Raw genomic sequence first — 25400 nt, 5'->3', positions numbered from 1 at the left:
TTTAAATTAAGTCTAAGGGCTTGCGCAATGGTCTCAAAGTTTCCAAAAAAATTACTCATACGGCACGTAAGCCAGTATGAGTTTTTGGTAGGCAAATCTTTTCCCATATCTACACTTGTCAAATATTTGATTTCGTTCATAATCGTTAACAAAATGGAGAGCACCTTTTTTTGGTTGGAAAGGTAAATTTCAATTTTAATGAAGAAGAAACTTTGCCGTTAAAGAGGACCGTACTTTGCTCTACAGGACAGTTCCTCTGAAACAAAGTTTCTTATCTGAAAGTGCTCAGCTTGTTGCAAAAATGCTGGTTAGCGTATGGAAGAGCAAGGCAATTCGAGTACGTCCTTTGACGAATAACGCGACTTAACAAGAAAAGACAGACGGACATGGCTTGATCGACTCTCCTGGTGATGCTGATCAAGAATATATAGTCGGATATCATTCCTTCATTGCGTTGCAAACTTTTGACTGAAATTATAATACCCTGTACCCTATAATGCAGGGATATAACAAAATAAATAAATTTATGAATTTTCGGTATAATTATATTGCTTTGTTTGTCTGTTTGTATGAAGGATTCAATAAATGTAGATCTAGACGATTTTGTTAAATAATAGTCCACGTAATTCATTAGACTACGAAAACAAACTAAAGTAAAAATTTAGATTTCGACTTGGGATCTAAACTTGTTATAAAACCCTAGCAAGTGTTTTTTTGGCCACGAAACGTACATTAATATTTTTAAAAATATCTAAATAGCTTTTTATCCACATATTCTGCATATAGTTTGGGGGCGATAAATAAAAAAAAATATTTGTTTGATTTGTGGTGCGACTCCCTTAAATATTGGAACCTATATTGCCATAGCGATTTTATTTTTCTTTAGCCGTTTGTAAAGGTGACAAGGTTACCTTTATGTTTAGACTCAATAAGTAATGACAAGTCTACGCCATCTATATGAAATTAAAATATTTGATCAAGGGCAACAGTTCGTATGAGTGATAAACTTAAAGGTCAATGCGCAAGCCCTAAATCGCATTTTTTTATACTTTTTCTTTTTGGTATGTCTTAAATGCACCAATGCGCAAAGTATAAGGGGGTGAGAGTAGGACCTTAGAATTTTTCATACAAAAAAAAACCACCCTAATGTACATACAAAGTTTTAAATTTCATATTAAATGTAATAAGAAGCTCTATAAAACCCCTATACAAAATAAAAATAAAGGGGTATCACATACACCAAATTTAATTTCTTTCACCTCATGTATTTTTTGTGCTATCAAAGAATAAAAAGTAAACAATCTGTTATCCCATTTTATCTCCTCTAATTAAATACGCAAAAAAATTGTTTATATTGTTGGCATTATCATTGCACGCCAAAAATTATAATCCACGATTATCCGGAACCGCAAATTAAATGTTTTCACCTTGTTTCAACTCGTGGCGAGCAATTAATTAGGCTTAGATGGATTTATGGCCACCATATAACCCGAGATAACCTAACCCGAATGGCATCATCGCAAAATGCTCATAAAAGGCGCGTCTATGACAGCATCTCCGCTGGTGCCGTGCAAATTTGAGTATTTTTGGCCAACACAACAACCGGGGGAAATATTATTAAAAAGAAACGTAAAACAAAGAGCCGAAACAAACGTCTTGGACATGTGCGCAAATCTTTTTGAACTTTCGCATTCGAGGCAAAAAGAAACAAGTGCCAAGAGCAAACCCTGACATACATTATAATTTGTAGCAACGCCCTCTTTTTTTCTAAACCGATTTTTTTTTAGAAAATATATATTTTTTGTGGACTTTTCGTTCACCTACACGCGCGCCTAATCCCATTTCGAGCGGCATCAATAAATTTTCGGCCTGGCAGATATAGACAGATTTCTACTCGCTTGTTTTCTGTTTATATAGGTGAGATGAGTAGTATATATTGCCACCTATTTGGCAAAAATAGTCTTCAAACCGCCCACAAACAGCTGTTGACACTCACACACGAAATGGAGAAAGGAACGCTACGGAAATACCACTCACCTGGTATCCCTATTTTGGGGCAAAAAAGCCTATGGGGGCTTCTATTAATGCCGAAGGGAGTCCCATTATTAGTCACCTGACTCTTGGTCAACTACAATCTTTATTCACATTTTTTCGGCCATGAGTAAGCGCAATAATTACTAATTGGGAGCAAATCGGTTTGGGACCCTGGTGACTTAGTCACTTCACTCCCAATTCGCAGTCATATAAGTGTAAATGCACAGTTCGTTTGAAAACTCTATAGCTTTTGCAAATCAATCGTTCGTTAATAACTATGCATAATATTTATTATCCGACTCAAACAAAGGACGTTTTTTTATTCAATTTTGAAATTCAAAGTTCTCAGCAAAAATACAAGTTATTCACATCTTTATCTGGAAAATGGAGCTTTTATGTACCTTATACTTTTACCGCGCACTATAGATTAGGTTGACTTTCATTTGAGTTTCCATTTGATTGCAAAAACTAAAGAAAGTCAAATACACAAACACCAAAACAAACATACAAAAAGAGAAAGTCTGATAGCCAAAAACAATGGCAACAGATAGTAAAATTATGGACAAAATCTATGATTTGATGATAGTAAGAAAGTAAAATGGGAAAGAACAAATAAATCCATATACGAATTAGGTAGGGTAGATTGCGGTATTTGTCTTTTAAGAAGTACTATAAATTCCCGAATTCTGTGATTACCTAATTTTATTTAAGACTTTTAAACAAAAGTTTGGGGTTTCGAAAAAAGTTTAACCGTTATTAATTTTTATTCATTTAATAGATCTTAGTGAGTTACTTTATATTGTGCTATAAAGTAACTCACTAAGACAAAAAAAACTATTATGTAAAAAAAATATTCTCTCTTATTTATAATTTTTGAAAGCTTTGTTATTAATTGCTTTATTCATTTTTTTAAGTTCGAATTTCGAATGATCCTTTCTCGCTCCCACTGACGTAACTTAAATCGCATTAATGCTTCTTCCTTTCTTTTTCGAAGTTAGAGAATCTCTGATAGACAGAATTCGGCGAAACGATATTATTTAATATCAGTTCTATTAGTATTGCATGGTAAAAACAATATGCGTATAGTACCACAAATTTACTATGCGCATATCGATTTGATATTTTAAAATGTTTTCAAAATAATTTTTAAATACTTATGTATACCGATTTTGGGTAATTTATTTCTATATTTCATTTTAAACAATTAATTTACAATTTAATTAGAAACACTCGGTGAGAATTTAAGTCTTTAATAAATTTCAATCAAATAACTGCTTGTACCTGTTTTAGTGTGTAATCGATTTGTGTTCATTTTTTGTGCGGTGTGAATGGATTTTTTCCCCGGTCAACGAAATTTGTTAAACAATCGAGAGTTGCCCACGCGCAACGTGAATTTGGTGGCTTCTTCCTACTCAATTTGCAGCATTGGTCAAATTTTCGCCATTTGATTGAATGTTGTTTGTTTTGAACGTGTGCTGGGGAAGAAAGAGAGGGCTTCTCCTTCTCTTTGTCTCACCTCTCACCCTCCCGAATTCTCGATTCTCTCCTCTCTTCGGTTCGCAGCGGCGATCGATGTTCAAAGTACTTTTGTGGACTTTCCGAGTTTTGCGACTCATTCGCTTGCGTTCATTCGACGCGTTAACAACGTTGCGTATACGCCTCGTCGGTCGCGCTGCATGAGTGTTGGTGAGCCGTCGCCTCTGTGTGCGAATGTCCGTGTGTGTGAGTCTCTTTTCGAGTTCTCTTGATATTTACGAATATTATTCAGCCGACTTCCGTTCCGATCGCCTATAAAACCAAAACCGCGCCTGTGTGCGCCATATAAAATCATTTCTAAATTTATAAAAACAAACGCGTATACACACACACACTCACTTTCTCGCCCCAAAGAAATCAATTTAATTTGTGCACAGCGTAATGCCTTAAGATGTATATTTATGCATAAATATTTGCCAAAAGAGCACCCACACACGAAAAACAACCGAGTGCTAGCTAAACAACATAAAAGTGGGAAATAAAATTTCTAGATTTATTTTGGCCAGACAAAAATCGTTATAAACCAACACACACGCACAGACCATTTCTGCTGCATTTGAATTATATTTATTGTTTGCCTTTTTGTTGCCTTCTATATGAGTTTTTGAACATTGTTTATTTTCACATAAATTCTTCAGTTGAAAGTGAAAGCGGCGTCGCATCATCGTCGTGAAATGTTGTTGCCGGCGAGTCGAGATCGCAGAATGGACAAGTTATGCTAATGGCTACAGATAATCCCCGAAAAACTGACAAACAAATGCAACAAATCGGACAAAAGCGGAATTTCAAACATTGAATTTAGGGCTCTCAAAAAAAGACCTAGGCAAAATGCGCTTGCAACATCGTTATGCCAGTAATCCAACCACAAATACGAGTAATAACAATACCATAAATAACGGCAGCACCAGCAACAATATCAACATTAAGCGGGCCAAGAAGTTGAGTGGCCAGAACATTATCAAATTGCGCTCTGCCAAGCAGTCGACCCCCACGCCCAGCCCCAAATCACCAGCCACAATGCCACCCGCCACCCCCCTAAGTCGGCACCACCAGATAATGATGGATAAGGTGGCGGAATCGGAAAAACAATCGGAATCATCCCTGAGTAACCCGAAGGAGGAGGACGAAATCGAGGAGACCACTACGACCACCACTTCCGTGGAGCTGCGATCCTCGGCCAGTTCGCACTATAGGGCATATACCACCATCCGCAGCAACTCGACTTCGGCCATTCTGCACGAGGCGGTACTGCCCCCCCTCACCCCCGCCGGAATGCTCTACGCCCGCCCACGCACCCTCAACGTTCACAATGTCTGCCAGACGCCCGCGCAGATAACGCAAATGTTTTTTGGGTATGTTTTTCCGTTTGTTTTTTCTAAGTTTGACTCGTTGGTATTACTAACCCACTATACTAACATCAAATCGTACAGGTTCACTTAAAACACAAAATGTAACCTTTTTGTTTCCTATTTTCAAGTACTTAAACATTTTTCTTTCCTTATCTGCTTTATTTTTATATTTTTCATAAAAAAAGATTCAGAAATATATTTTATTTTATACTTTGAAAGTAAGCCAGAACTTAAATTCCAAAAATTCAGATTCCAAGAAAAAACTTATCTTGTAAGAAATATTTTTTGTAAGGACGGAAAAATATAACGAAATCAGCAGGAAGTCTAAAGATTTTTATGTTGATATACTTAGGAATTCATTACAGTAGTTTAAACTCAGGGTAAATATTTGGATAGGAACAGAATTTGCAAGTCAAGGATATAAATACAAGTTTGTTTGCCCATTCATCATTCTCATCCATTGCTGATCGATTGGGAGGTCAAGCTCTCTGCATTTAACCAAGGTCGCCAGAAAGCCAATCCAGATGTGAATGGGCATTCGCCTAAATATTTATGGGCAGTTCAATGAATTAATGGGTTTTGAGGTGATGTGCAGAGAGATTGCGGTTATAAAACAGGAAAACTATTGCTTGAAAAGTAATGTTTTTTGGGCGGTTCAGTATCCCTCCAAGGTATTTGACCTCTATCACCCTCCATTAATCACAATATGTGAACCGGGTTTATTTGACATTTTTAGGGTTATTCACTTTATTAGCCATCATCCGCGCACTTTGCATTATTCGATAAGTTCAATACGCTGTTGGCAGAGATTTATCTGCTGGGCGGCACGATCTGCCACGCCCCCTCGGACTGTGAGAACTGCGATCCGTTCCGTTTGGTGCGCTCGTTCCTGAGAGATTTTGTCATCGTTATTTTAAAACTGATATATTTATATTTATTTTGCGCGCGCTCGAAAGCAGAGAACGAAAAATATTCAATTAAATGAAATTACCACCGCTCCCCGGGAATTGTTGGTCTTCCATTTTTGTCACTGTGTGAAAATTCATTGAACTTGATCTTTGTGTGATGTTTTTTTATTTGTTATTTATTATTTTTTTTGTCTCCATACACAGAAGCGCGTGTATTGCATTTGCCTAGTTGTTTTTGCTTTTTGTCAATTGGAATTGAAATTCAAAATAATAACAAAGCATTAAAATGTCAAAGCGCGCTGTAAACACGATCTCGCCAGCATCGAGTATCGAGTGCGATTGCTGGTATCGAGTACACGCCGTAGATTGGGCATTTGTCTCAATTTGCATATAATAAAGTCATAAATAAGGCAACAAATTGTCACTTTTATAACGTATTTATTGAGCACATTGCCTCCAGCACTCGGAGTAATATTTCGGGGCCTAATAACGAATAGGTGATGCCCTGCCATAACTAATATTTTGATGAAATTTGTATTTATGATATGCGTTTTAGTGATTGTTTGTGCAACTCATCCGTATAAACCGGCTATCTTAATGGCATCATTATCACCTTTGAACACACAAGTTTGCTTTATTCAGTGGGTTATTTGGTCTCACACCAGACAATTATCCAATCCGAGCTTAATCGAATGGGATGTACCCAGTACGTGGCAGTATTTTAATAATATGGTAAACCTTTTAGATCATTAAGAATAAATATAAATAGGTAGTGCCTCAATTCTATTCGAATCGCAGAACCACGCCCAAGCCCATCAGTTATCTGCGGGGTATGAACCAAGTTCGATTCATCGAATGTCTGGCTAGATGGCTATCGCTCTCCTGCTTCCCACCGTCTTCGTGGCCGATGATGTTATGGCTGAAATTTAATTTTAGCCATGATCTATTGTCGACTGACCTTCTTCGTGACACACTCAATTTGTAAGACCACATTGTGTGTGCCACACGTGTTGGCGATTTGCAGAGTATTGCACTGAAGGCTTGGCCATTTCATCTCGCGTCGTGGAGATGGATAAAAAAGCGTCAACTAATTTCAACTCATAAATCACGGTCCGCCGCGTTCATTAAAGACTTTATGTGGTCCACACAGGCAAAACGAAAAAAAGTTCAATTAAAAGAGCTGGCTTTGTTTTTATTTCGCCTTAATTTAATTTTATTGTTGCAACCATAAATCAAGCATTGACCGGGCAAAAGTCTCCATGATGAGTTTATCAAAGGCACTTCAATTCAGCCAAATGCCGCATTCTTTGTCAATTATTCTAGTAGCATTATTTGTCTTGTTTTGATGTCTGCTCTTTATTGTTTTGTTATTCCTCTTGACGTGAAGTGCATTTATCAATTTGTCTTCCCGCATCATACATTAATTTGCCCTCGTAATATTATGCTTTATTTTTAACTTGATTATGGTATAATGCAATCGAATAGCCAAGTAGCTATCACGGTTAATTCAGTTAAATGCCAATTGGAGAAATGCGATTCATTCGGCTGACGAATAGAAATTCTAAGTACTCGCAATTTGCAGTTGAGCTTGTTGTCGGGCTTATCCGAAATGCAGAGAGTTGCATGTTATTATTGTGTAGAATGATACTATTCGTATTTTTAGAAGTGTTTTAACTGGTGGGCCCCTTCATCCGGAACGATAAAATAATCATTTAGCCGGGAAAATCTTCCGTCAAGGGTTTTCAGAAGAATTAATGGCTTTGTTTACGAAGATTTCATAAACAAGTTGTAGTTTGCATTATAATATACAAGTAGACTAATATAATAAAAAAAATATATATATTTTCTATGCCCTCTTTGGATTATAATCAGCTAAACGCTTTTGTAACAAAGTGATTTATCAAAAACCTGTACAAATTGCCAACGACATCAGGTAGATAGTCCCGCCAACAGAAATCGGGAGAAGTCAATTAGGAAAATAAATCGCACACCCAATTCTCACACAATTCTCGTTGCGGAACTGCGGCACGTTGGCAAATAAATAGTAATAAATGTGCTGGGAAATGCATTAATAGGCTAAGCAAATGCGCTCATTAATTATTCAGTCGACATAATTGAGAAACGTGCTGTAAACAATTAATTGAAATGGAAATCGAAAAACTGCAGAGAGCCGTGTGCTGTAAACACATCCAGTACCAAACATAAATATCGTATAGCGAACACTGAGCTAATCGTTTAAAAATAACAACAAACGAGTCGGAAGAATGCAGATTGCAGCCAACTGCAATCAGCGACTAAGAATAGGCCAGTCTATCAAAACTACTTTATATGGATGTACCTCTATAAAAGGCCAAGCTGTAATGAAAGTCAGGAAGTCCAGACCACTGCGTATTCCCCATTGATTGCCCGATAATGACAGCCGATAAAGTCAAAATGTGATTGTGGCGGATGAGCCAATCAATTGATGTTGTCACCTCTAAAAGAGTTTGGACATTTGGTTTGATAAAGTCAAAAGCTATCAAGCGAGTGCAAAGGGTTTGAAACTTTCTGAACTTCAACTCATTTGTCCGATAAGCGCAACTGATAAATTCGATTTAACGATGATCCAATCCGTTGATGACACCATCAAAAGAGAGTGTAGGCATTTATTAAAGCCAAAATTTGATAAAAGCATTTCCAAACAAATCAAATCATATTTAACTTGGCGGCAAAGCAAACGATGTGGTCACCCCCAAAAAAGTTTTTGCCTGATGCAGCAAATGAAAAATTTATTATGATACGATTGATAAAACATTTGATAAGTGGTTTACTCGAAATCAAGAAATTTGTACTTCACATCTGAAGATAAATACTTTTTTTTAGCTTTATATAAGACAAATATTTTATTTCCTTTCGGTATATGTTTTTCGTGCACGATATACTTGCGATAATCTTGGCTGAAGATCACTCGTTTGCACTTGGGCCATTTTCATGGTCAAACCGAAAAGAGTTTTGGCTACTTTCAGTGCCATGCCCCCGGCCTTTAAAATTTTTCGATATGCAAACTAAAAAGCGCTTCTTTTTTGCATTGTTTACGTACGTCTATTTATTTGGTTTGCAGCCGTCGCTTTGTTTACGCGGGCATGTTCTAAAAATAATATGCATCATCCAAAGTCAAAAGAAAGTGTGAATTTTTGAGGGCCATATAACTGAGGCTACTTCATAATTTACAAAGCAAACACATCAACAGCCAAAATGCAAACAACGAAACAACAATTTCATAGCAATATATAAAGAAATGCCATTAAATCATGTGAGATCACAAAAAGAGGAGATATATCTACCGCAAAAGAAACGGCAAAACAGAATACCATTTTTTAGAATATAATTTTATGGCTTGGTCAAATTTTGTGTGGGATCCGATTGTATTCTCACCAAATTTACCATACTCATGATGATTGTCTAGATAAGATCTAATGGTTATATTTATAATTTCTGTATAAAACAATGAATTGGCATACAAACTCCATAATTCTAATAAATTATTCTATAATCTTGTTGGCGCCCTATAGCACTAACTTTCTTTTCTTTAAAACACATTAGCTTATTTACTTTCGTGCTAAGTAATTTTACTCATTTTAATTTAGTTAATAATTTTTAAACCTATATACAAATCAGAAACATTTTTGTTACCTCAGATCATTTAGCCATAATAATTGCTATTTGAATCATAAGTTGCATTAAATTCCTTTGTGATCTCACTAGGCGTATGAGAGTCCTATGTATCTTATATAGGCTTTACACATAACTCTGCACCTCAAATTGACTCACATTTCACGGCATTTCGCCTTTTGCATTCACTTATTAGAGGAAACCAGATGTCGGACCGATCGATGCCTCACTAACCTTGCGCAAAAACCAATTTGTGTACTCGGCACTCGATTATGTGGGTTTGTGTGCTATCGATCGCTTCGATCTGGGCTTTCAGTTCTTTGTTAGTCGACCGAAATATGTAACCTATTTATTTTTGAAATGTTGACCTCATACGCACTGCGTTGCTTAAGTGGGAGGAAAACGATAGCGGCCGAATGTGTCGATGACAACTTCATTTTAGCGCAGCATGTGGACGGATGATTGGCTGATTGACTGACTGATTGAGGGCTTGATGGATTGACAGCTGGGCGGGTGACAGTACGTAGGCCGTTCCGGGGCCTTTTGTTCTAGGCCGACAGAGAGGGCGCCGATGGTCGTCGAGTGTCGGGTTCACTATCTCGATACTTTCAATCAGAAAACGATAACTCATGACATCACCATCGTCATCATCATCATTATTGCCATCGCCAACCGTCCGTAACATTCTACACCCCCAGTTCTACCCCTTTCCGCTTGAGTGGCACGCTTAATTAGTAATTTAACACAATATTAAATAAATGTGAGCCCTCTGGTCTGACCCCCTCAGCTCGACGCCCCTGACTCGCGTTGTAATTCCTATTAATATAATCCACTCCGACTTTTGTTTCTTCATGACATCAAAAGTTCGTGAGCTCGGGCGGCAATTTTCTCATAATCGGAATTTCATCGAGCACTAAGTTCAGTTGCCGTCGTCCGGATGGAGCCATTGAAAAGCTAAACTAAAAACAGAATGAAAAGCGGCGGAAAGAAGCATTGCACACGAAGAAAAGCAAATCAGTTGCCCGTTTGCGCGTCTAATGAGCAGTCGTGTTGTCTGCATCTCGGTTTTGAGCTCGCCCTATAAAGCATTTTAACTTCACTGCGGTTAAACATACTCACGGATATCGGAATTAATTCAAAACCACAGGAGGCATTCTCGGTTAAATTGATTTTTTTTAAGGAAAAGTTTCCGCACATCCAATCTATTTTGGTAAACCTTTTTTTTATTTTTCAACATTTTTTATTTTTTATTCTGATCTTGAAAAGTATTTTTTAAGGAAAAGATTCCGCACATCCAATCTATTTTGGTAAACCTTTTTTTTTATTTTACAACATTTTTTATTTTTTGTTCTGTCCTTAAAGAGTAGCCACACTTACTGATATCATACATCTATTTATTTTTAACTTAAAACCACAGTATTATCGGTAGAAATATTTTTTTTCAAGCCTTATCTAAAGGACCCCAGTTTAACATTAACTTTATTTGCTTTACTGAAAATAATTAATTTTATTAAACAAATAAAAAAATATTTGTATTTTAAGTTTAAATATAGCTCTTCAATTGTTCCTTATAATCGGATTTTAATTTAGGACTATGTTGCAATAAACGTAATACAAATTTTAGGACAAAAACTTGTTTACTAGTTTTTTTCCGAACCAACCAAGAAATTTTAATTTCTATTCCAAAGAGTAGTGAATAAGTGTGGTCACATTAAACAAACAGTTGTTTCGCTTCGGTTTCCCAGGGGAAAGTCACGCTCCAGATTTTCCCCCGTTGTTCGGCATATATATGTATATAGTATTCTTTTTCTGGAGCATGATCGAATCGTGTTCGCCCGCCAATCTAAATCGCTTGCCGTACACACAGATCGACTGTTCCAAACGACTCCTCGCTGTTCGGCCATTAGAAGTTGCTATTAGATTAGATTAGATGCCAGCCCGATAGGGCAAATCACATTGTACACTCCAGAGAAACCCAAAAAGATTGGAAATCAGACAGTTAGTTTAGCCAATACAGGCCAATCCATTTTTTGTCTGGCCTCCAATCACCTGGACGGAATTTCTGGCCGAGCACCGCGAAGTGTTTACGAAGGTAAACAAATTACTCGCTAGTGATATCATGGCGCTCTACAAATTTGGTATACAATCGAATAAATAATAAATAAATGCAAACATGGTGAGAGGGCGAAGGAAATATATAAATACGAAACACAAATGGTAAAGTGTGGAGCTTTAAAAATAAACGTTGATGTCACAAGCCGAGCAGACGAGCACGAAAGAAGAGAAGAAGTCGCTGGCAAACCGCAGAATAAAGCGAAAATAAAAGGTTATAGGACAACGACTCTGCAATCAAGATATGAGCCGTACAACTAAACAACTAAACCGATTCCCAGACAAACGATGACGCTATATCTTCTTCTGCAGACGATGGGCTAACTGCTTTGTGAAAGCTTTGCCCCATTGTCGATGTGGAAATTCTGGCCATGATTGCCCGGTCTCTATAAATAGTCGCTGGTCGAAAGGGGCCAAAGCGTCGGCAAAAAACCGGCAGAAGCGGCGCTTTATAAATAAACAAACTACCGATTAATCAGAGTTGAGCACCGCTTGAGTTAGGGTTTCCTCTAAAAGCGTTCGAGGAGCAAAAGGTGGTAATTACTTTAGCTAAAAACATTTAACGATGTATGCAGATGTGGTACTTAATGATAAAAGTTAAATATGCATCTTGAATTCTAAGAATAAATTCTACTCCAGTCTGTAAATTACTGAGAAACCATCATCAATGCAAGATAATATTCAAGAGAAACATCCCATTTAACTTTAAATATTTGCTATCACTGATAGTAGTCTTTTTTAAGTAAAAGGTTTTATCTTTATACCCTTGTATAGGGTATTATTATTTCAGTCAGATGTTTGCAACGCAGTGAAGGAGATGTTTCCGACCACATAAAGTATATATATTCATGATCAGCACCAATAGTCGAGTCTATCTAGCCATGTCCGTCTGTCCGTCTGTCTGTCTGTCCGTCTGTCCGTTTCTATGCGAACTAGTCTCTCAGTTTTAAAGCTATCGCGATGAAACTTTCCCGAAAGTCTTCTTTCTATTGCAGGTAGTACATATGTCGGAGAGAGCCGGATCGGACCACTATATCTTAAGGCTCCCATAGGAATATTCAAACAAATATAAGAAAATTCATTGTAACTTTGTAGGAAGTAGGCGTTTTGATTCTTGACTACTTAAAAACAAAATTTAAATAAATAGAAACGCTGAATCTGGAATCCCTGGAACTGCACCGAGTGAGCACTCTTTTATCTACAAGGGTATATAAGCTTCGGCTGGCCGAAGGTAGCTTCCATTCTTGTTTTAATTGTAAATATCCAAAACAAGTCAGTATAATTAGCTTTTGGCATTGCTGATATATTTTAGGAGTTCACTAGCCCCAGTAAAAGGATACTTAATAAGAAAGCGACTTTGTATCTTTCAAGGTAAAACGAATTTAACATAAAGATTATTTTTATTTTTTTTTATTTTTATACCCTTGCAGAGGGTTTTATAATTTCAGTCAGATGTTTGCAACGCAGTGAAGGAGACGTTTCCGACCACATAAAATATATATTCTTGATCAGCATCAATACCCTAGTCCATCTAGCCATGTCCGTATGTCCGTCTGTCCGTCTGTCCGTTTCTATGCGAACTAGTCCCTCAGTTTTAAAGCTATCGCGATGAAACTTTCCCAAAAGTCATCTTTCTATTGCAAGTAGTACATATGTCGGAACCAGCCGGATCGGACCACTATATCTTATGGCTCCCATAGGAATTATCAAACAAATAATAGAAAAACTATTGTAAATTTGTAGAAAGTAGGCGTTTTGATTTTTGACAATGTAAAAACAACATTTTAAGTAGGCATACCTGCAAGGGTATATAAACTTCGGCTGGCCGGAGTTAACTTCCTTTCTTGTTAAGATTAAACTATATTCTCTATAACACAGGTCTCTTTAAGCTGATTAGTAAACTTTTTAATTTTTTAAGGAAGTCTTTTTCGAGTCTAGAGCAATATAACAAACTTTTCAATGTAAGCCCGGCATGTTTATTTAATATTAATTTTTCTAAACTCCTATCTTTGGGGTTTATCTACCCAACAAATTTGCACTGCCTAGTCAAACACAATTAATTGTCCAAATACTGAAATATCGATATAATTTGCTAAGCGAACCGCACACAAGAAGACGATAAAATTCCATACCCAATTAGTATTCCACTTTTTCTTGACCCATTAAGTGGAATTAGGCGTGTGATTTATTGACATGAGTTCACTGGCGATATTGCGATATCATTAGCGATAAATGACAGTGAGCACGGATTTAGATAAACACCGGAACATCTGCAGAAAGTTCAAAGAGCTCTGCGATGACGCCAGGCAGTTTCATTGATAAAGAAGATAGCAGATAACAGATAAGGCTTATTAAATAGAAGAGATATGTGTTGCCAAGATTGCTTCGGACTTGGATTGGCCGGCCCACCAAGAACAGCTGTTCGCTCTCTCTTTGCCATCTCTCTTCGTTGTTGAGTGGCGCTCTTTGTTTGGCTTTTTACTCTGGTGAGTAAGCGTCATTTTTATTATTAGTTATGACCTCATCATCGATTATTGCCGGGCGAGTTGTGCCAGTGTTGGTGCGTTTGTTTGTATTGAAACGAGTCGTCGCTGAGCAAGCTGCACTACCCCCCTCAACCGCCCTGGCCCCCAACGCCCCCTCTCTCTCTCTTTCTATCTCGCTCTACCTGTTACCAACAGAGAGCCAGTGAGTGAGTGTATGTGTGTGTGTTGGTTAGGGCGCCACAAGTCTTGTGCAAACATACACTTGGGGAAAAAGATTCAACTTTGTCCTCAATTTTTGGACTTCGCTACTTAAGCTTAAGAAATCATTTGAAAATTCTCAATTTGTCGTTATAAAATGTTTAAATATTATTGGATTATTTGAGAGAGGAAGGACGGAGGGGGTCACTCTACAAAAAAAGGTTTTTTTGGCATAAAACCCTTGTGTATATTCTTTACTACCGCTATACCCAATTACAATGCTATAAATGGATAGTACAGTATTTATTATTTATTGGTTTATGTTATTTACGCACTACATTTTGTTTCAGTGCAGTGTGAAACACACCTCTCTTTGAGATTTGTCTCTATCTTTGCATAGATATCTGCTGATTAATCCGCGAGTGCTTAACATGTGTTCTATAAACTTGTAGGCAAATATTTTGCGCTTGATTTACTAGCTGTTAAATGCAAATATATGTTTAGTCACTCATAGTTGATGTTGGCCATTTTTGAGACATCATAACGACTCTTCCTCCCTCAGTTTACAAACTGCCAAATGCAAATAACATGTTTACTATTGTGTTTCGGTGCGACTAGCAACACTTAATCTTCCTTTCTCACTCACCGGGTTCAATGTACATTTTGTCACTTTGTTCAATTGTGTTCGGAAATTGTTTATTACTCATTTATAAGGCACTCGACGGGGAGGAGCGTGGGTCAATGAAATCATTTCCACAAATGCATTTCTGAATGGGTATCTGTAAGATTGTACATTGACCGCAACGTCATTCAGCTTGGCCCCATGCCAAAATTGTTGCATGCGATTTCTCCGGAGAAATCCATTCATCATTTGCGGAAATGCTGATCTGTTTAATACATTGAGCCATAGATATGTCTGTGCGGTTGGCCCATTGACAAAGGCAGCGGAAATTGCCGATAAGCTGACTGGATAAAGTTGGATTTCGAAAAACATCCTACATTTGTTGTTCATCAATGAAATCGTTCGAGAACTTATAGTTCTTTTTTAATGCCATTTTAAACATTCATATTATTTCAGCCAGAATATATTTTATAATAATATTGTTACATTTTATATTTGAATTAAGAGTATTTTAGTAATTTGCCTTTCCTTTTTTTTTGTAGGAGATATAACGTCTTTAATAGAAATGTATAAAAAACTCATATTAAATGTCATTCATAAACTCTTGTCTCAGTATGATAAGGTATATTTACGAAACAGATATATTTAATTGATTCCAACATTCATTCATTCAAATGACAATAGCCCCAAACAGATAAATGCTGTAATCAGCAATGATTAATCGCACTATCGGATGAATCAGAGCTCTGAAAATGTCAAATACTCCGTTTTTATCTCCCATATGGCCTAATGGCTTATACTAAGTGGAAACACACTAGGATTTCATTATAAGCAATTTCGTATTGTTATCGGGAGATAGGCCAGTTATAGATTGCCTTGTCTTGATTCATGTAGAAATGTTATAACGTTATCTTTAGCACGTAGGGCCTATAGTAAAGGTGAGATAGAGAGACAAAGAGCGAGAGGACCTTGGCTTATTATCTGCTTACCTTTTAATGGGTCACGGCGAATTTCCGGTAGCCGGGCGGCTCTCTGATAATAATTCCGACATTTCTGAATACCTCTTTGTTATTGACTCCTTTTCTCTTAGCTAAAATACATTGTTTATTTGTTATTCCACTCGGTTGGTCAGCATAAAAAGAGAACGCAAAACTTGTTTACCACTAAAGTTCGTCGCAGTTTTAGTAGCTCATCATGTCGGGTTCTAAGAATCCATCTGGTTCCACAATTTCATCATGAAAACAGCGTGTGAATCACCTGAAATCAACTCCATCCCACCTGTAAGCTGTCAAAAATTTGGAAAGAATCCCGGAACTTTCTCAATTCACTCTTGTTTCCTGTTTTTTCAGTTAAATATGGATGTATTTCATTCATTTTTTGAGTTACATAAACATAAATTAACGTTAGTTTGATAATTGTCGGTTTGGCTGAAATCAAAAAGTGTTGACTTAATTGCAAATGTCTCATTAAAAGTGATACGTTTTTAGTTAGATTACTAGTATTATATTTATATAATGATGGCAACATGAAATATAGTTGAGATAAAAGTATGAAAAAGGCAAAACTTAGGAATCTTTATATGTCCCAATACTTGCATTCTAGAAATAAACTTTTTGACTCAGCTAAACGATTCCCAATTTTTGTACGAATAATTGAAAGATTTTTATAATACATTTTTAAGAGTTTATTAAGTATCAGATATAAGCTTTCAAATTCTCTTACATTCTAAGGGGAAGATTTGAACAGGACGTATAGCATCTGATTATTCAAACTGGTCCTGCTTGCAAACTTATGACCAAAATTGAAAATCTGTTGATTTTAATGATGCTGCACTTCCTCATGTGCAATACAGGCTTCCCCTCTTCCCGGAAATGTTTCGACAGCCAAATTTGATCATCGGCTGGCGGCCGTTCCTCTTCCTCTTTATGGATCGAATCTCTCTGGTTCTCTTGTGTTTGTGGTAAACAAAGCATAAATTCTGCGGCTGCTGCGTCTGTTTGCCATAAAAATTCCAAAAACACGAAAAAACGTAGCAAATATGGCGCAACTTCACCCACACAAAGGCGCGGAGGCAAACAGAGGCAGAAGCTGGCCAAAAATAGAAGGCCAGACCAGAACAAAATAAAACTTAAGAGAGGCCAGGCCAAATTTAGTGAATGATGTGAGGATGTGGGCGTGCCTAGTCGATGTAGTTGATGCAGTCATGTAATTGGCATCTAGACAAGTTTGACCGCCGCCTGCACTTGGTTTTGGGTTGTCTCTTAGCCAACCAGTCTGCGTTGCCAGATAATGGGAGCATAAATTCGAAAATATTGAGTGTGAAACCGAGCTTTAGGAGGTGAATATTATGTATTGATGTTGTGCAGAAGATCTTGAAGTCAGGATCATAATTCTTGAAAATAATTTTGTAAGCAATTCGTTTTTAGTTTTCAGATATTTATTTGAATCCTTAAAATGCAAGTGTCATATGGTAAAGAAAATATAATCTCAAGCTTATCCGTAGGATGTAAATTCAAAAATGTGGCTCTAATATTGCATCCGGGCCATTAAATCATCTCACTATTTTATTTATTTTTATTAATCCACTCCCTATACTCTTACTTAAACTACACTGTGCAGCATTTTTAGTGCTTTTTAAATTTACCTCGATGGATGCTATATTTTTGGATTCGTTACAAATTCCCAAGTTAAACTGCGTTTTCCAAAAAGTTCCCCGACGCAAGGATTCTTAGCAAAAGGACCTCAAAGTTCGAAAAATGCTGAAATTGGCCAACTTTGCGGAGCTCTCAGAGGCAAATGGATGTATGGTTTGATTCGATGTTAAAGTTTTTTAAAAGATACACCCTTTATCTTTTAAACCCAATACATAAAAAATTTTTAAGATTTTTTTTAAGGCAGAAACAAATTCTAGAAAACTTAGTCAAAAAACATAAAAGTATACAGCTGCGGTCAAAATGGTAGTAGTGTTGCCGCCCTGTGTATTTAAAAGTTTGTTGTTGTAATTGATCTTTTCCTGGTAATATTGTATTGATTATAATTTTACTATTAGACTAATTGGATAAGAAAAAATTACAACATCAAACTTTTAAAAACACAAGACGGCAACACTGCTACTATTTTGACCGCAGCTGTTTGTTTTTCAGTTTTTTGACTATGTTATTTGGAATTTATTTCTGCCTTAAAAAAAATCCTAAAATTATTTTATGTATGGGGTTTGAAAGATAAAGGGTGTATCTTTTAAAAAACTTTAACTTCGAACCAAGCCATGCATCCATTTGCGTCTGAGAGCTCCGCAAAGTTGGTCAATTTCAGCATTTTTCGAACTTTGAGGTCCTTTTGCTAAGAATCCTTGCGTCGGGGAACTCTTTGGAAAACGCAGTTTAACTTGGGAATTCGTAACGAATCCAAAAATATAGCATTCATCGAGGTTAATTTTTGATGCTGCATAGTGCTATTAGTGCTACAAATTAAATTCATTCTAGCTTTTTAAAAGCTGCATTAGCAGCACAATTTTCAGATGGTTACCTCACCTTTCCCTTCCTTTCTAAAACACTCTCTTTTTCTGACATAATCGCCTGGGTTTGGGATTTGCTCAACATGTATGACTTTGTTACTAGAGTTTCTTTACCCCTTTGTGGCATAGCTTATGTTTTGTTTGAGTGGGAAGCGTCCCAAACCGTTAACGGACAAGTTTGTTGAGCTATAAAACCAAAAATGTTGCTCCTCATTCATGGTTTCTCGATCGCACACGCGTTTCGTTTGCGATTGTGATTACATATTTTCCAAACGCGTTGGGTGATTCAAAAGTAAAGGGAAGTTTTATTATGGATATTACAGATTTAGATCATGCGTTGTGCATACCTAATGATAAAAACAAAAAACAAATATTACGCCATTTTACAAAGAAGCCAAGAAGTTATGGCTAAAGAGTATTGTGTTGTCGAGGTATAATATTAGAAAATTAAAGTTGATAATCTACAAATAAAACACTTTATTCTAAAAAAACGTTAATTTTGATTTATTTCTTAATATTAGCCTTCGACTTAGTTTTAATGGATTTTAGAATAGCTTTTTAATTGTTTTTCCGACTTCTATTTGTCACTGAACTTGACGTCATTTCCCAGAATAATGCCTATTTCCACTCTCTATCGTTGATAAGCCAACAATCATGTGAAATAATTCTCAGCTCAGAACCAAATACATTAATAATGAAATTCTTCAGTTCAGTCGTGATTCTCAATCGAATGTGTACAAAGCCCAGAATAAAACTTATTTAAAGTCATTTACGCATTATATTACAACATTTTATTTTTCTTTTCTGCTGTGCTGTGCAAATTGTCAACAACGCAAAAGATATATTAAGAAATATAAGCGATATTCTGGATGAATTATATTTGCGTTTTCCATTTCAAGCTCGAACCAAGTGAAATAAATAAAAAAGAAAAAAAACGAAAACAGTTTCGAAATAAAATGGAAATCAAGTAACTGCGCCGCAAAATTGTGTTCAGCTATATACGATAAATATTACCCATTTAGCTACTTGCCATCCCGTTCCAATCTGTTTTTCTCCCATTGCGGCTGGCATACGCTACGTATACGCGATATTTAAATTTCCATTGCACAAATGATGCAATTGTCAATGATTTGGCTGCTTCTGCTGACGATGATGACGGCGGCGGTTTCTTGCCAAAAGGCGGAAGAAACAGAAGGAGCCGACGAAGCTGCCACAGAAATCTCGTAATATTTTCATATATGAATAGTTTTTTGGCTTTGTTTGTAATTTGCTTTTCCATTTTCGCGCTTACATGACTCAAATTGGGGGTTTTAAAACATGTGTCGGCCCCGAGAAACGTGACTGGCGTACGATTCTGACTTATAGTGATTTATTCAATATATATACCCCTTAAAGCTCGGAATTTGTTCAGTTGCTGCGTCCTTGGGCGGGTTCATTGCTGTAATCCCTCTATATAAGGAGGCAAGTGGTTGAAGTAATTTCCCGAGTTGATTTATTTGGGCATTTTGTGCCTCTCGGGCTTAAAAACTGAGTTTAAAAAAGTAATGATCAGTGTTATTAAACTCTGTATTAACATTCATAAATCTCATAATTTGCTTATTATTTGATTAATGTAATATTAATCGTGTTATAGCCTCAACGTGACCAATTAAATCATTCAATTATTTTCCTTATGCAATTCTGATTCATCCAAACTTTCTTTGTTATAACAATTGATTTCATTATTTTCGTTAATTACTGTCTTTGTATATGTAGGTAAAATATAAATAATTTTATAGGAAATAAGTTCTTACCAAATCTTTCCGGAGGCCAATAAATTGATAAATTGCGCAACAAGCTCATAAATCGTTCAATTAACCACTACCTCAGGGCAGTTTATTTTTAAATCTCAAACAAAGATACACTTTTATGGCTCCCCACTGATGATTTCCCTCTTTTTGTTCTTACAGAGAAGTTCTGAATGCATGGCGAGCAAAGGCCAGATGCAATGTGGTGCCCGACGAGCGAACGCAGGAACTCTTCCACGAGCTAAGCTTCCATCCTAGCCAAAAGCAGAGTGAGTTCTTCATTAGCAAAACATTAAATGTAGCTATTTAATTTATTTATTTCTACACAGTTAGCGAAATGTTGCAGACTGCCAAGAAAGTGGCCCGAAAGGGAGGAAGTGGACAGGCAAATGGCTTGACTTTTGGTCAGTTTTGTGTGCTAGCCGCGGATCTGAAACGCTTCAGGTAAGTTTCAGTATTAAGACTATGGGTTTTTTCAAAATGTGCAACCAATCAGTTTTGCAGTTTTTAAAAAAATACTTTCTCACTAATGTTAAATTTAGTTTTGAACATTAGACTTGGGAATTTAAGAGCAAATAATAAATATTTTATATTTGGACCAGCTTAAGCTTCTTGTAATATACACATTTGAAAATCAGATGTACCAGTTTTTAATAAACTTCTTTAATTTCTTTCCTATCAGAGCTTCAACTATTTCGAATCAGCCGTCGTACTGCGACTATCAGTCTCTGACCTCGGGACTACTGCTCCCGGAACAAGATGATCCTGCCAGCACCTCCAAGCAACACCTTCAGTCACCTGCCTACAGCACCAAAAAGCCGGATAACCATGGGACCGAACTGAGGAGCACAAAGTCCTTCAGCAGCGTGGACGATACCAAAAAGAAGAAGAACGCCAGCAACGAGCCCGTTGAGGTGTTCCTTGGCGGATCCTGCAATCCAACCACCTGGCGAGCCGACGTGGCCATACCAGCCCTCAAGGAGCTGGGCATTTCATTCTACAATCCTGTGAGTATGCCTTGGAACAGAATACTTCAGAGGACCCAGCTAATTTTGCAATTCCCTGACCAACAGCAAGTATCCGATTGGACGCCCGACCTCATCGAGCTGGAGCATCGAGCTAAGGAAAAGGCCCGTGTATTATTCTTCGTTATGGATTCGGAAACACGCGCATCTGCTGGTGCCATCGAGGCGGCACACATAGCGGGTCAAAACTGCAAGCAGCTGGTGTTGGTTTTGCATCCGTACAAACCAAATCAGAAGATCCTCAATGAGCCTATTTCACAGCAGTGAGTATTTGATAAAGTTCTGTTTATACCCGTTACTCGTAGAGTAAAAGGGTATACTAGATTCGTGCAAAAGTATGTAACAGGCAGAAGGAAGCGTTTCCGACCCTATAAACTATATATATTCTTGATCAGGATCACTAGCCGAGTCGATCTAGCCATGTCCGTCTGTCCGTCTGTCCGTCTGTCTGTCTGTCCGTCTGTCCGTATGAACGCTGAGATCTCGGAAACTATAAAAGCTAGAAGATTGACACTTTGCATGCAGATTCTAGGAGTTCCTACGCAGCGCAAGTTTGTTTTAAAAGAGTGCCACGCCCCCTCTAACGCCCACAATCCCTTATATACGATTTTAAAAATTTCAATATTTCGGAAAAGTAAAAATGCAGTTTTATGGTGTTTATCAATACCTATCGAAATGTAGAAGAAATTTTTCAAATCGGTCCATTCGTTAAAAAGTTATGCGTGATCAACGTTTTCTATCTCTATCTCCATCTCCCTCGCACTCCCTTTACCTGAGTAACGGGTATCTGATAGTCGGGGCACCCGACTATAACGTTCTCTCTTGTTTAAAATTTAAATTAATACAAAAAATTCCTCGTTTTTCCTTCAGAGAATACCTCGATTTGAATCGCAACCAGTTGATACTTAAGGAGCTGGTCTCCCGTCGCGGACTGCCCGTGTTGGATAACATACCTTTGGGCCTGCAGCGCACTAAGGATATCCTGTCTGGCATCAGGGATCCTCCGTCCAAAATATCTTCTATATTAGAGTAAGTAGAAAGGATTTTACTCGCAATGTATGATATTTACTATTTACTTTTTCCGTTTTAGCACCGTTCGCGGCGCCTTTGATCGTGTAAATCCGCAAAGCGATCTGCTCACTGTGGAACAGTGCAAACGTGCTCTCTTATTCCTAGGCTATGCTCAGAGTTTAGTTAATTTAGACAATCTAACTAAGATCATAATCAACCAACGCGAATCGCTGAAATTGCTCCAAACGCACAGCACAAGAGCTGTCGTAGATGACTTGGATTTGGATGTGGATGTGGATGCCGACGGCGGCAATTGCAGCCAGCCCATCCTGCCCAACCAGGAGCTCATCGACTTCGATCTGTTCTGCGTGATCTCGGCGTACCTGTCCGTCCTGCAGCAGGAGATCCACGAGAGCGGTTGCATTTCGCCCATCAAGGGCACCAATGTGCCGCCGCCGCAGGTGTACTTCACCAACGGTGAGTTGTAGCTAAATCAATAATTATTTATTAATTAATAAACCTTTTTTTTCCCTGATTAACCAGCTCCCGATGTGGACATTTACTACTCGGCCAGCAAGAATATTTCGCGCACGTCGAGCAACGCCAGTGTTCCGTCCAACAGCAGCAGCGGAATCGGTCATGAGCCGATCCCTTTCGAGCAACTCGGCCGCAGCCGGGACAGTGGAACCTCCTCGCCCCAGCCCACGGGTAAAAGCCCCCGTCCCCAGATCCTGCTGAACGTGGAGTCCATCGAGACAACGGAAATAATCACCACCAAGACGATAGAGACCAAGGCGAATCCGGCGACAGCATCCGTTGTTGTGGCCGCCGAGGAGGAGGAGAGCGATTCCAACGACTCGGTCTTCTCCAGCAGCAGCTCAATAGCCAGTGCCGGCGATGCCCTCTGCTGTGGCGGTGGTCTGGATATCCGGGATGTCTACCTGGGCGGCAGTTGCGTTCTCCGCACCAAGTGGCGTCAGGAGCTGGCTGTCCCTTATCTGCAGTCCAAGAGCGTGAGTTTTCACACCCCCGCGCTGCACGAGAGCATCCAGCAGATGATCCAGAACCACGATCAGGCTAGTGCTGCGCCGCCGCAAGAGCAGCAGCAGCAGCAGAGATCCTTTGTGCGCACTCGCCGAAAGTGCAAGGGAAACCAGCTGCAGCTGGAGGAACAGGAGGAGCTGACGGTGGCCGAGGAGTCGCTCAGCTGGTCACTGCCACCGGTCGCCGTGCGCCAGAGCCTGTACAACCCGTCGCTGCTCGACTCCAGCCGCGTGCTGCTATTCGTCATCAGCAACGAGACCCGTTCCCTGGCACCCATGACCCTGGCCGCCCACTGCATCGGTCTCATGTACAACGTGGTGCTGGCGGTTCAGATGCTGCCCGAGGACTGTGTCCTGGGTGGCGAGAAGGTGAGTCGCGGTCAAGCTTTGTTAATAGCTTATTAATTCGTCTCGTATTACCTTCCAGCTGACTGTGGCGGCCATCAAGGACTACAATCGCGGACGGTCGTACCTGATCGACCTGGCCAAAAGGCAGGGCGTGCCCGTTTTCACCGACATTCGGGCCGCCCTCGAGTGCACCGTGGCCAAGGTGAAGGCGTACAACAACCGCGACCGCTGCTAATTCGTACCTGTATTCAAGTTCCAGCACGTGACAATTTATGCTTATGTCTAAATCTAAGGCCTAGTGCAATTTACGTTCTACTCCTAACCCCCCCACTAACTTAAATGGTGTCTAATCGTATTCGGAGAACACTCTTCTACCTAGTTAAAGCTATACGTAATATTATATGCAGTAAAATACATAAAACGAGTGTAAAACCACTAAAATGTCGTCGCCCAGAGAGCGCATTTCATAACCGAATGGAGAAAGTCATGCATTCAGCTCCCCTCTCTCTATATTCGCTATAAGCTATTTGCTTTATGCTAATTTATTATTTATTTAACACCATACACGTGGTACATGTGCTAAATTAACTGTAAATATTCGAACATGTACAATTTTAAGTGCATAAAGGTACAATGCAACAACCACTAAAATGTATGTATTTTATAAACTTAGTGAGCATTCAGATATAAAATAATTAATAACTATATTAAAAGCCCCAATTATGTATATGTATATCCATAGTGACCCACTGTACCAGTTAGCTGGCAAAAAATATCTCAATAAAACAATTTTTCTAACATAATTGTGAACAAGTTTGTATGGTTTGTCCAAGTCATGGAAAACCGGGACTAATTTCTTTATCAATAGCTCAAGGTTTTGAAGTTCTCAAAAGAGATCTTGATTCTATTCAACCTGGTCGATTAGAAATACAACTTCCTTGGCAGTATTTCAACAAAATCGCATTTGGAACATTTAATAAATTTTTAAATATGGGCAATTTCACCAAAAGGTCCACCAAGCCAAAAACCTTGAAACTTGAATAAAACATATGTACACATGATTTTGCCCCGATTTTAGTTTCTAAATAGTTTGATCCTGAGCTTTACAAAAAATTTGGAATATAGTTATTATTATTATTTTTAGGACAAACCCCACCAATATACGCAAAAATTAGTTTTTGGCTATTTTTTTGTTATTTTTTGGACCTGTCTTCAGTTGTTAATTTATCCTTTAGGAATGGTAATATGTGACATTATTCTCAAATGAATGCTTCATTTACATGTTAAACTTTTAAGTTAAATGCAAAACAGCCAGTAATTAAGGGATAGAGGTAAAGAAATACACTTTACAAAACGCTAAGAAAAAATGTCCTGAGCGACATGTCCCGAACGAATGTAGTTGCAACTGCATAAGAAAAAACTGCAACCAATTTTTGAGTAAAACCAAAACCATTTCATAGCGACATGTTTGGATAACATTCTAAAAAAATTACATTCAAATGTTCCATCAGAATTCGCTAAATTCTGTTGTTGAATGAACTTCCCCGAAATCCACTTCTATTTTTGTCCCGAGCGAATACGGCAGTTTTTTAACGATATCTTAAAAACTAAAAGGTGTACAAAATCAAGATTTTTACACAAAATAGAGCTTGAAAAAAGTGAACAGAACAGCTCATTATTAAAATGAAAATCCATTTTTTTTTTCAACTTTAAAGGTGTGCAAATGTCCCGAGCGACAATATGGAAGTGCCCATATTCAAAATCTATAACAAAAAA

General features: G+C 38.0%; 1 protein-coding gene across 5 annotated transcripts in view; it reads left to right on the top strand.

Annotated features, from left to right (window-relative positions):
* Positions 1-24344, top strand: part of raw — a 29821-nt gene extending 5477 nt beyond the window's left edge. The window contains exons 2-10 of one of the 5 annotated variants that reach the window (XM_044393488.2): positions 4209-4922; positions 20360-20466; positions 20527-20641; positions 20880-21204; positions 21271-21485; positions 22093-22251; positions 22313-22710; positions 22777-23645; positions 23704-24344. In XM_044393488.2, coding sequence (XP_044249423.1) covers positions 4399-4922; positions 20360-20466; positions 20527-20641; positions 20880-21204; positions 21271-21485; positions 22093-22251; positions 22313-22710; positions 22777-23645; positions 23704-23859 — 2868 coding nt within the window. In that variant the 5' untranslated portion in view covers positions 4209-4398 and the 3' untranslated portion in view covers positions 23860-24344. Of the gene's footprint in view, positions 1-3653; positions 4923-10582; positions 10689-19149; positions 19634-20359; positions 20467-20526; positions 20642-20879; positions 21205-21270; positions 21486-22092; positions 22252-22312; positions 22711-22776; positions 23646-23703 lie in introns of those variants that run through there. The other 4 variants (XM_017137233.3, XM_070214976.1, XM_017137232.3 and 1 more) reach the window with 4 other exon arrangements.
* Positions 24345-25400: the final 1056 nt, after the last annotated feature.

This window comes from Drosophila takahashii, chromosome 2L (genome assembly GCF_030179915.1).
Source record: "Drosophila takahashii strain IR98-3 E-12201 chromosome 2L, DtakHiC1v2, whole genome shotgun sequence".
Classification (NCBI taxonomy): domain Eukaryota; kingdom Metazoa; phylum Arthropoda; class Insecta; order Diptera; family Drosophilidae; genus Drosophila; species Drosophila takahashii.
Note: the sequence above shows the minus strand (reverse complement) of the source record. Positions and strands in the feature narration are given on the sequence as shown.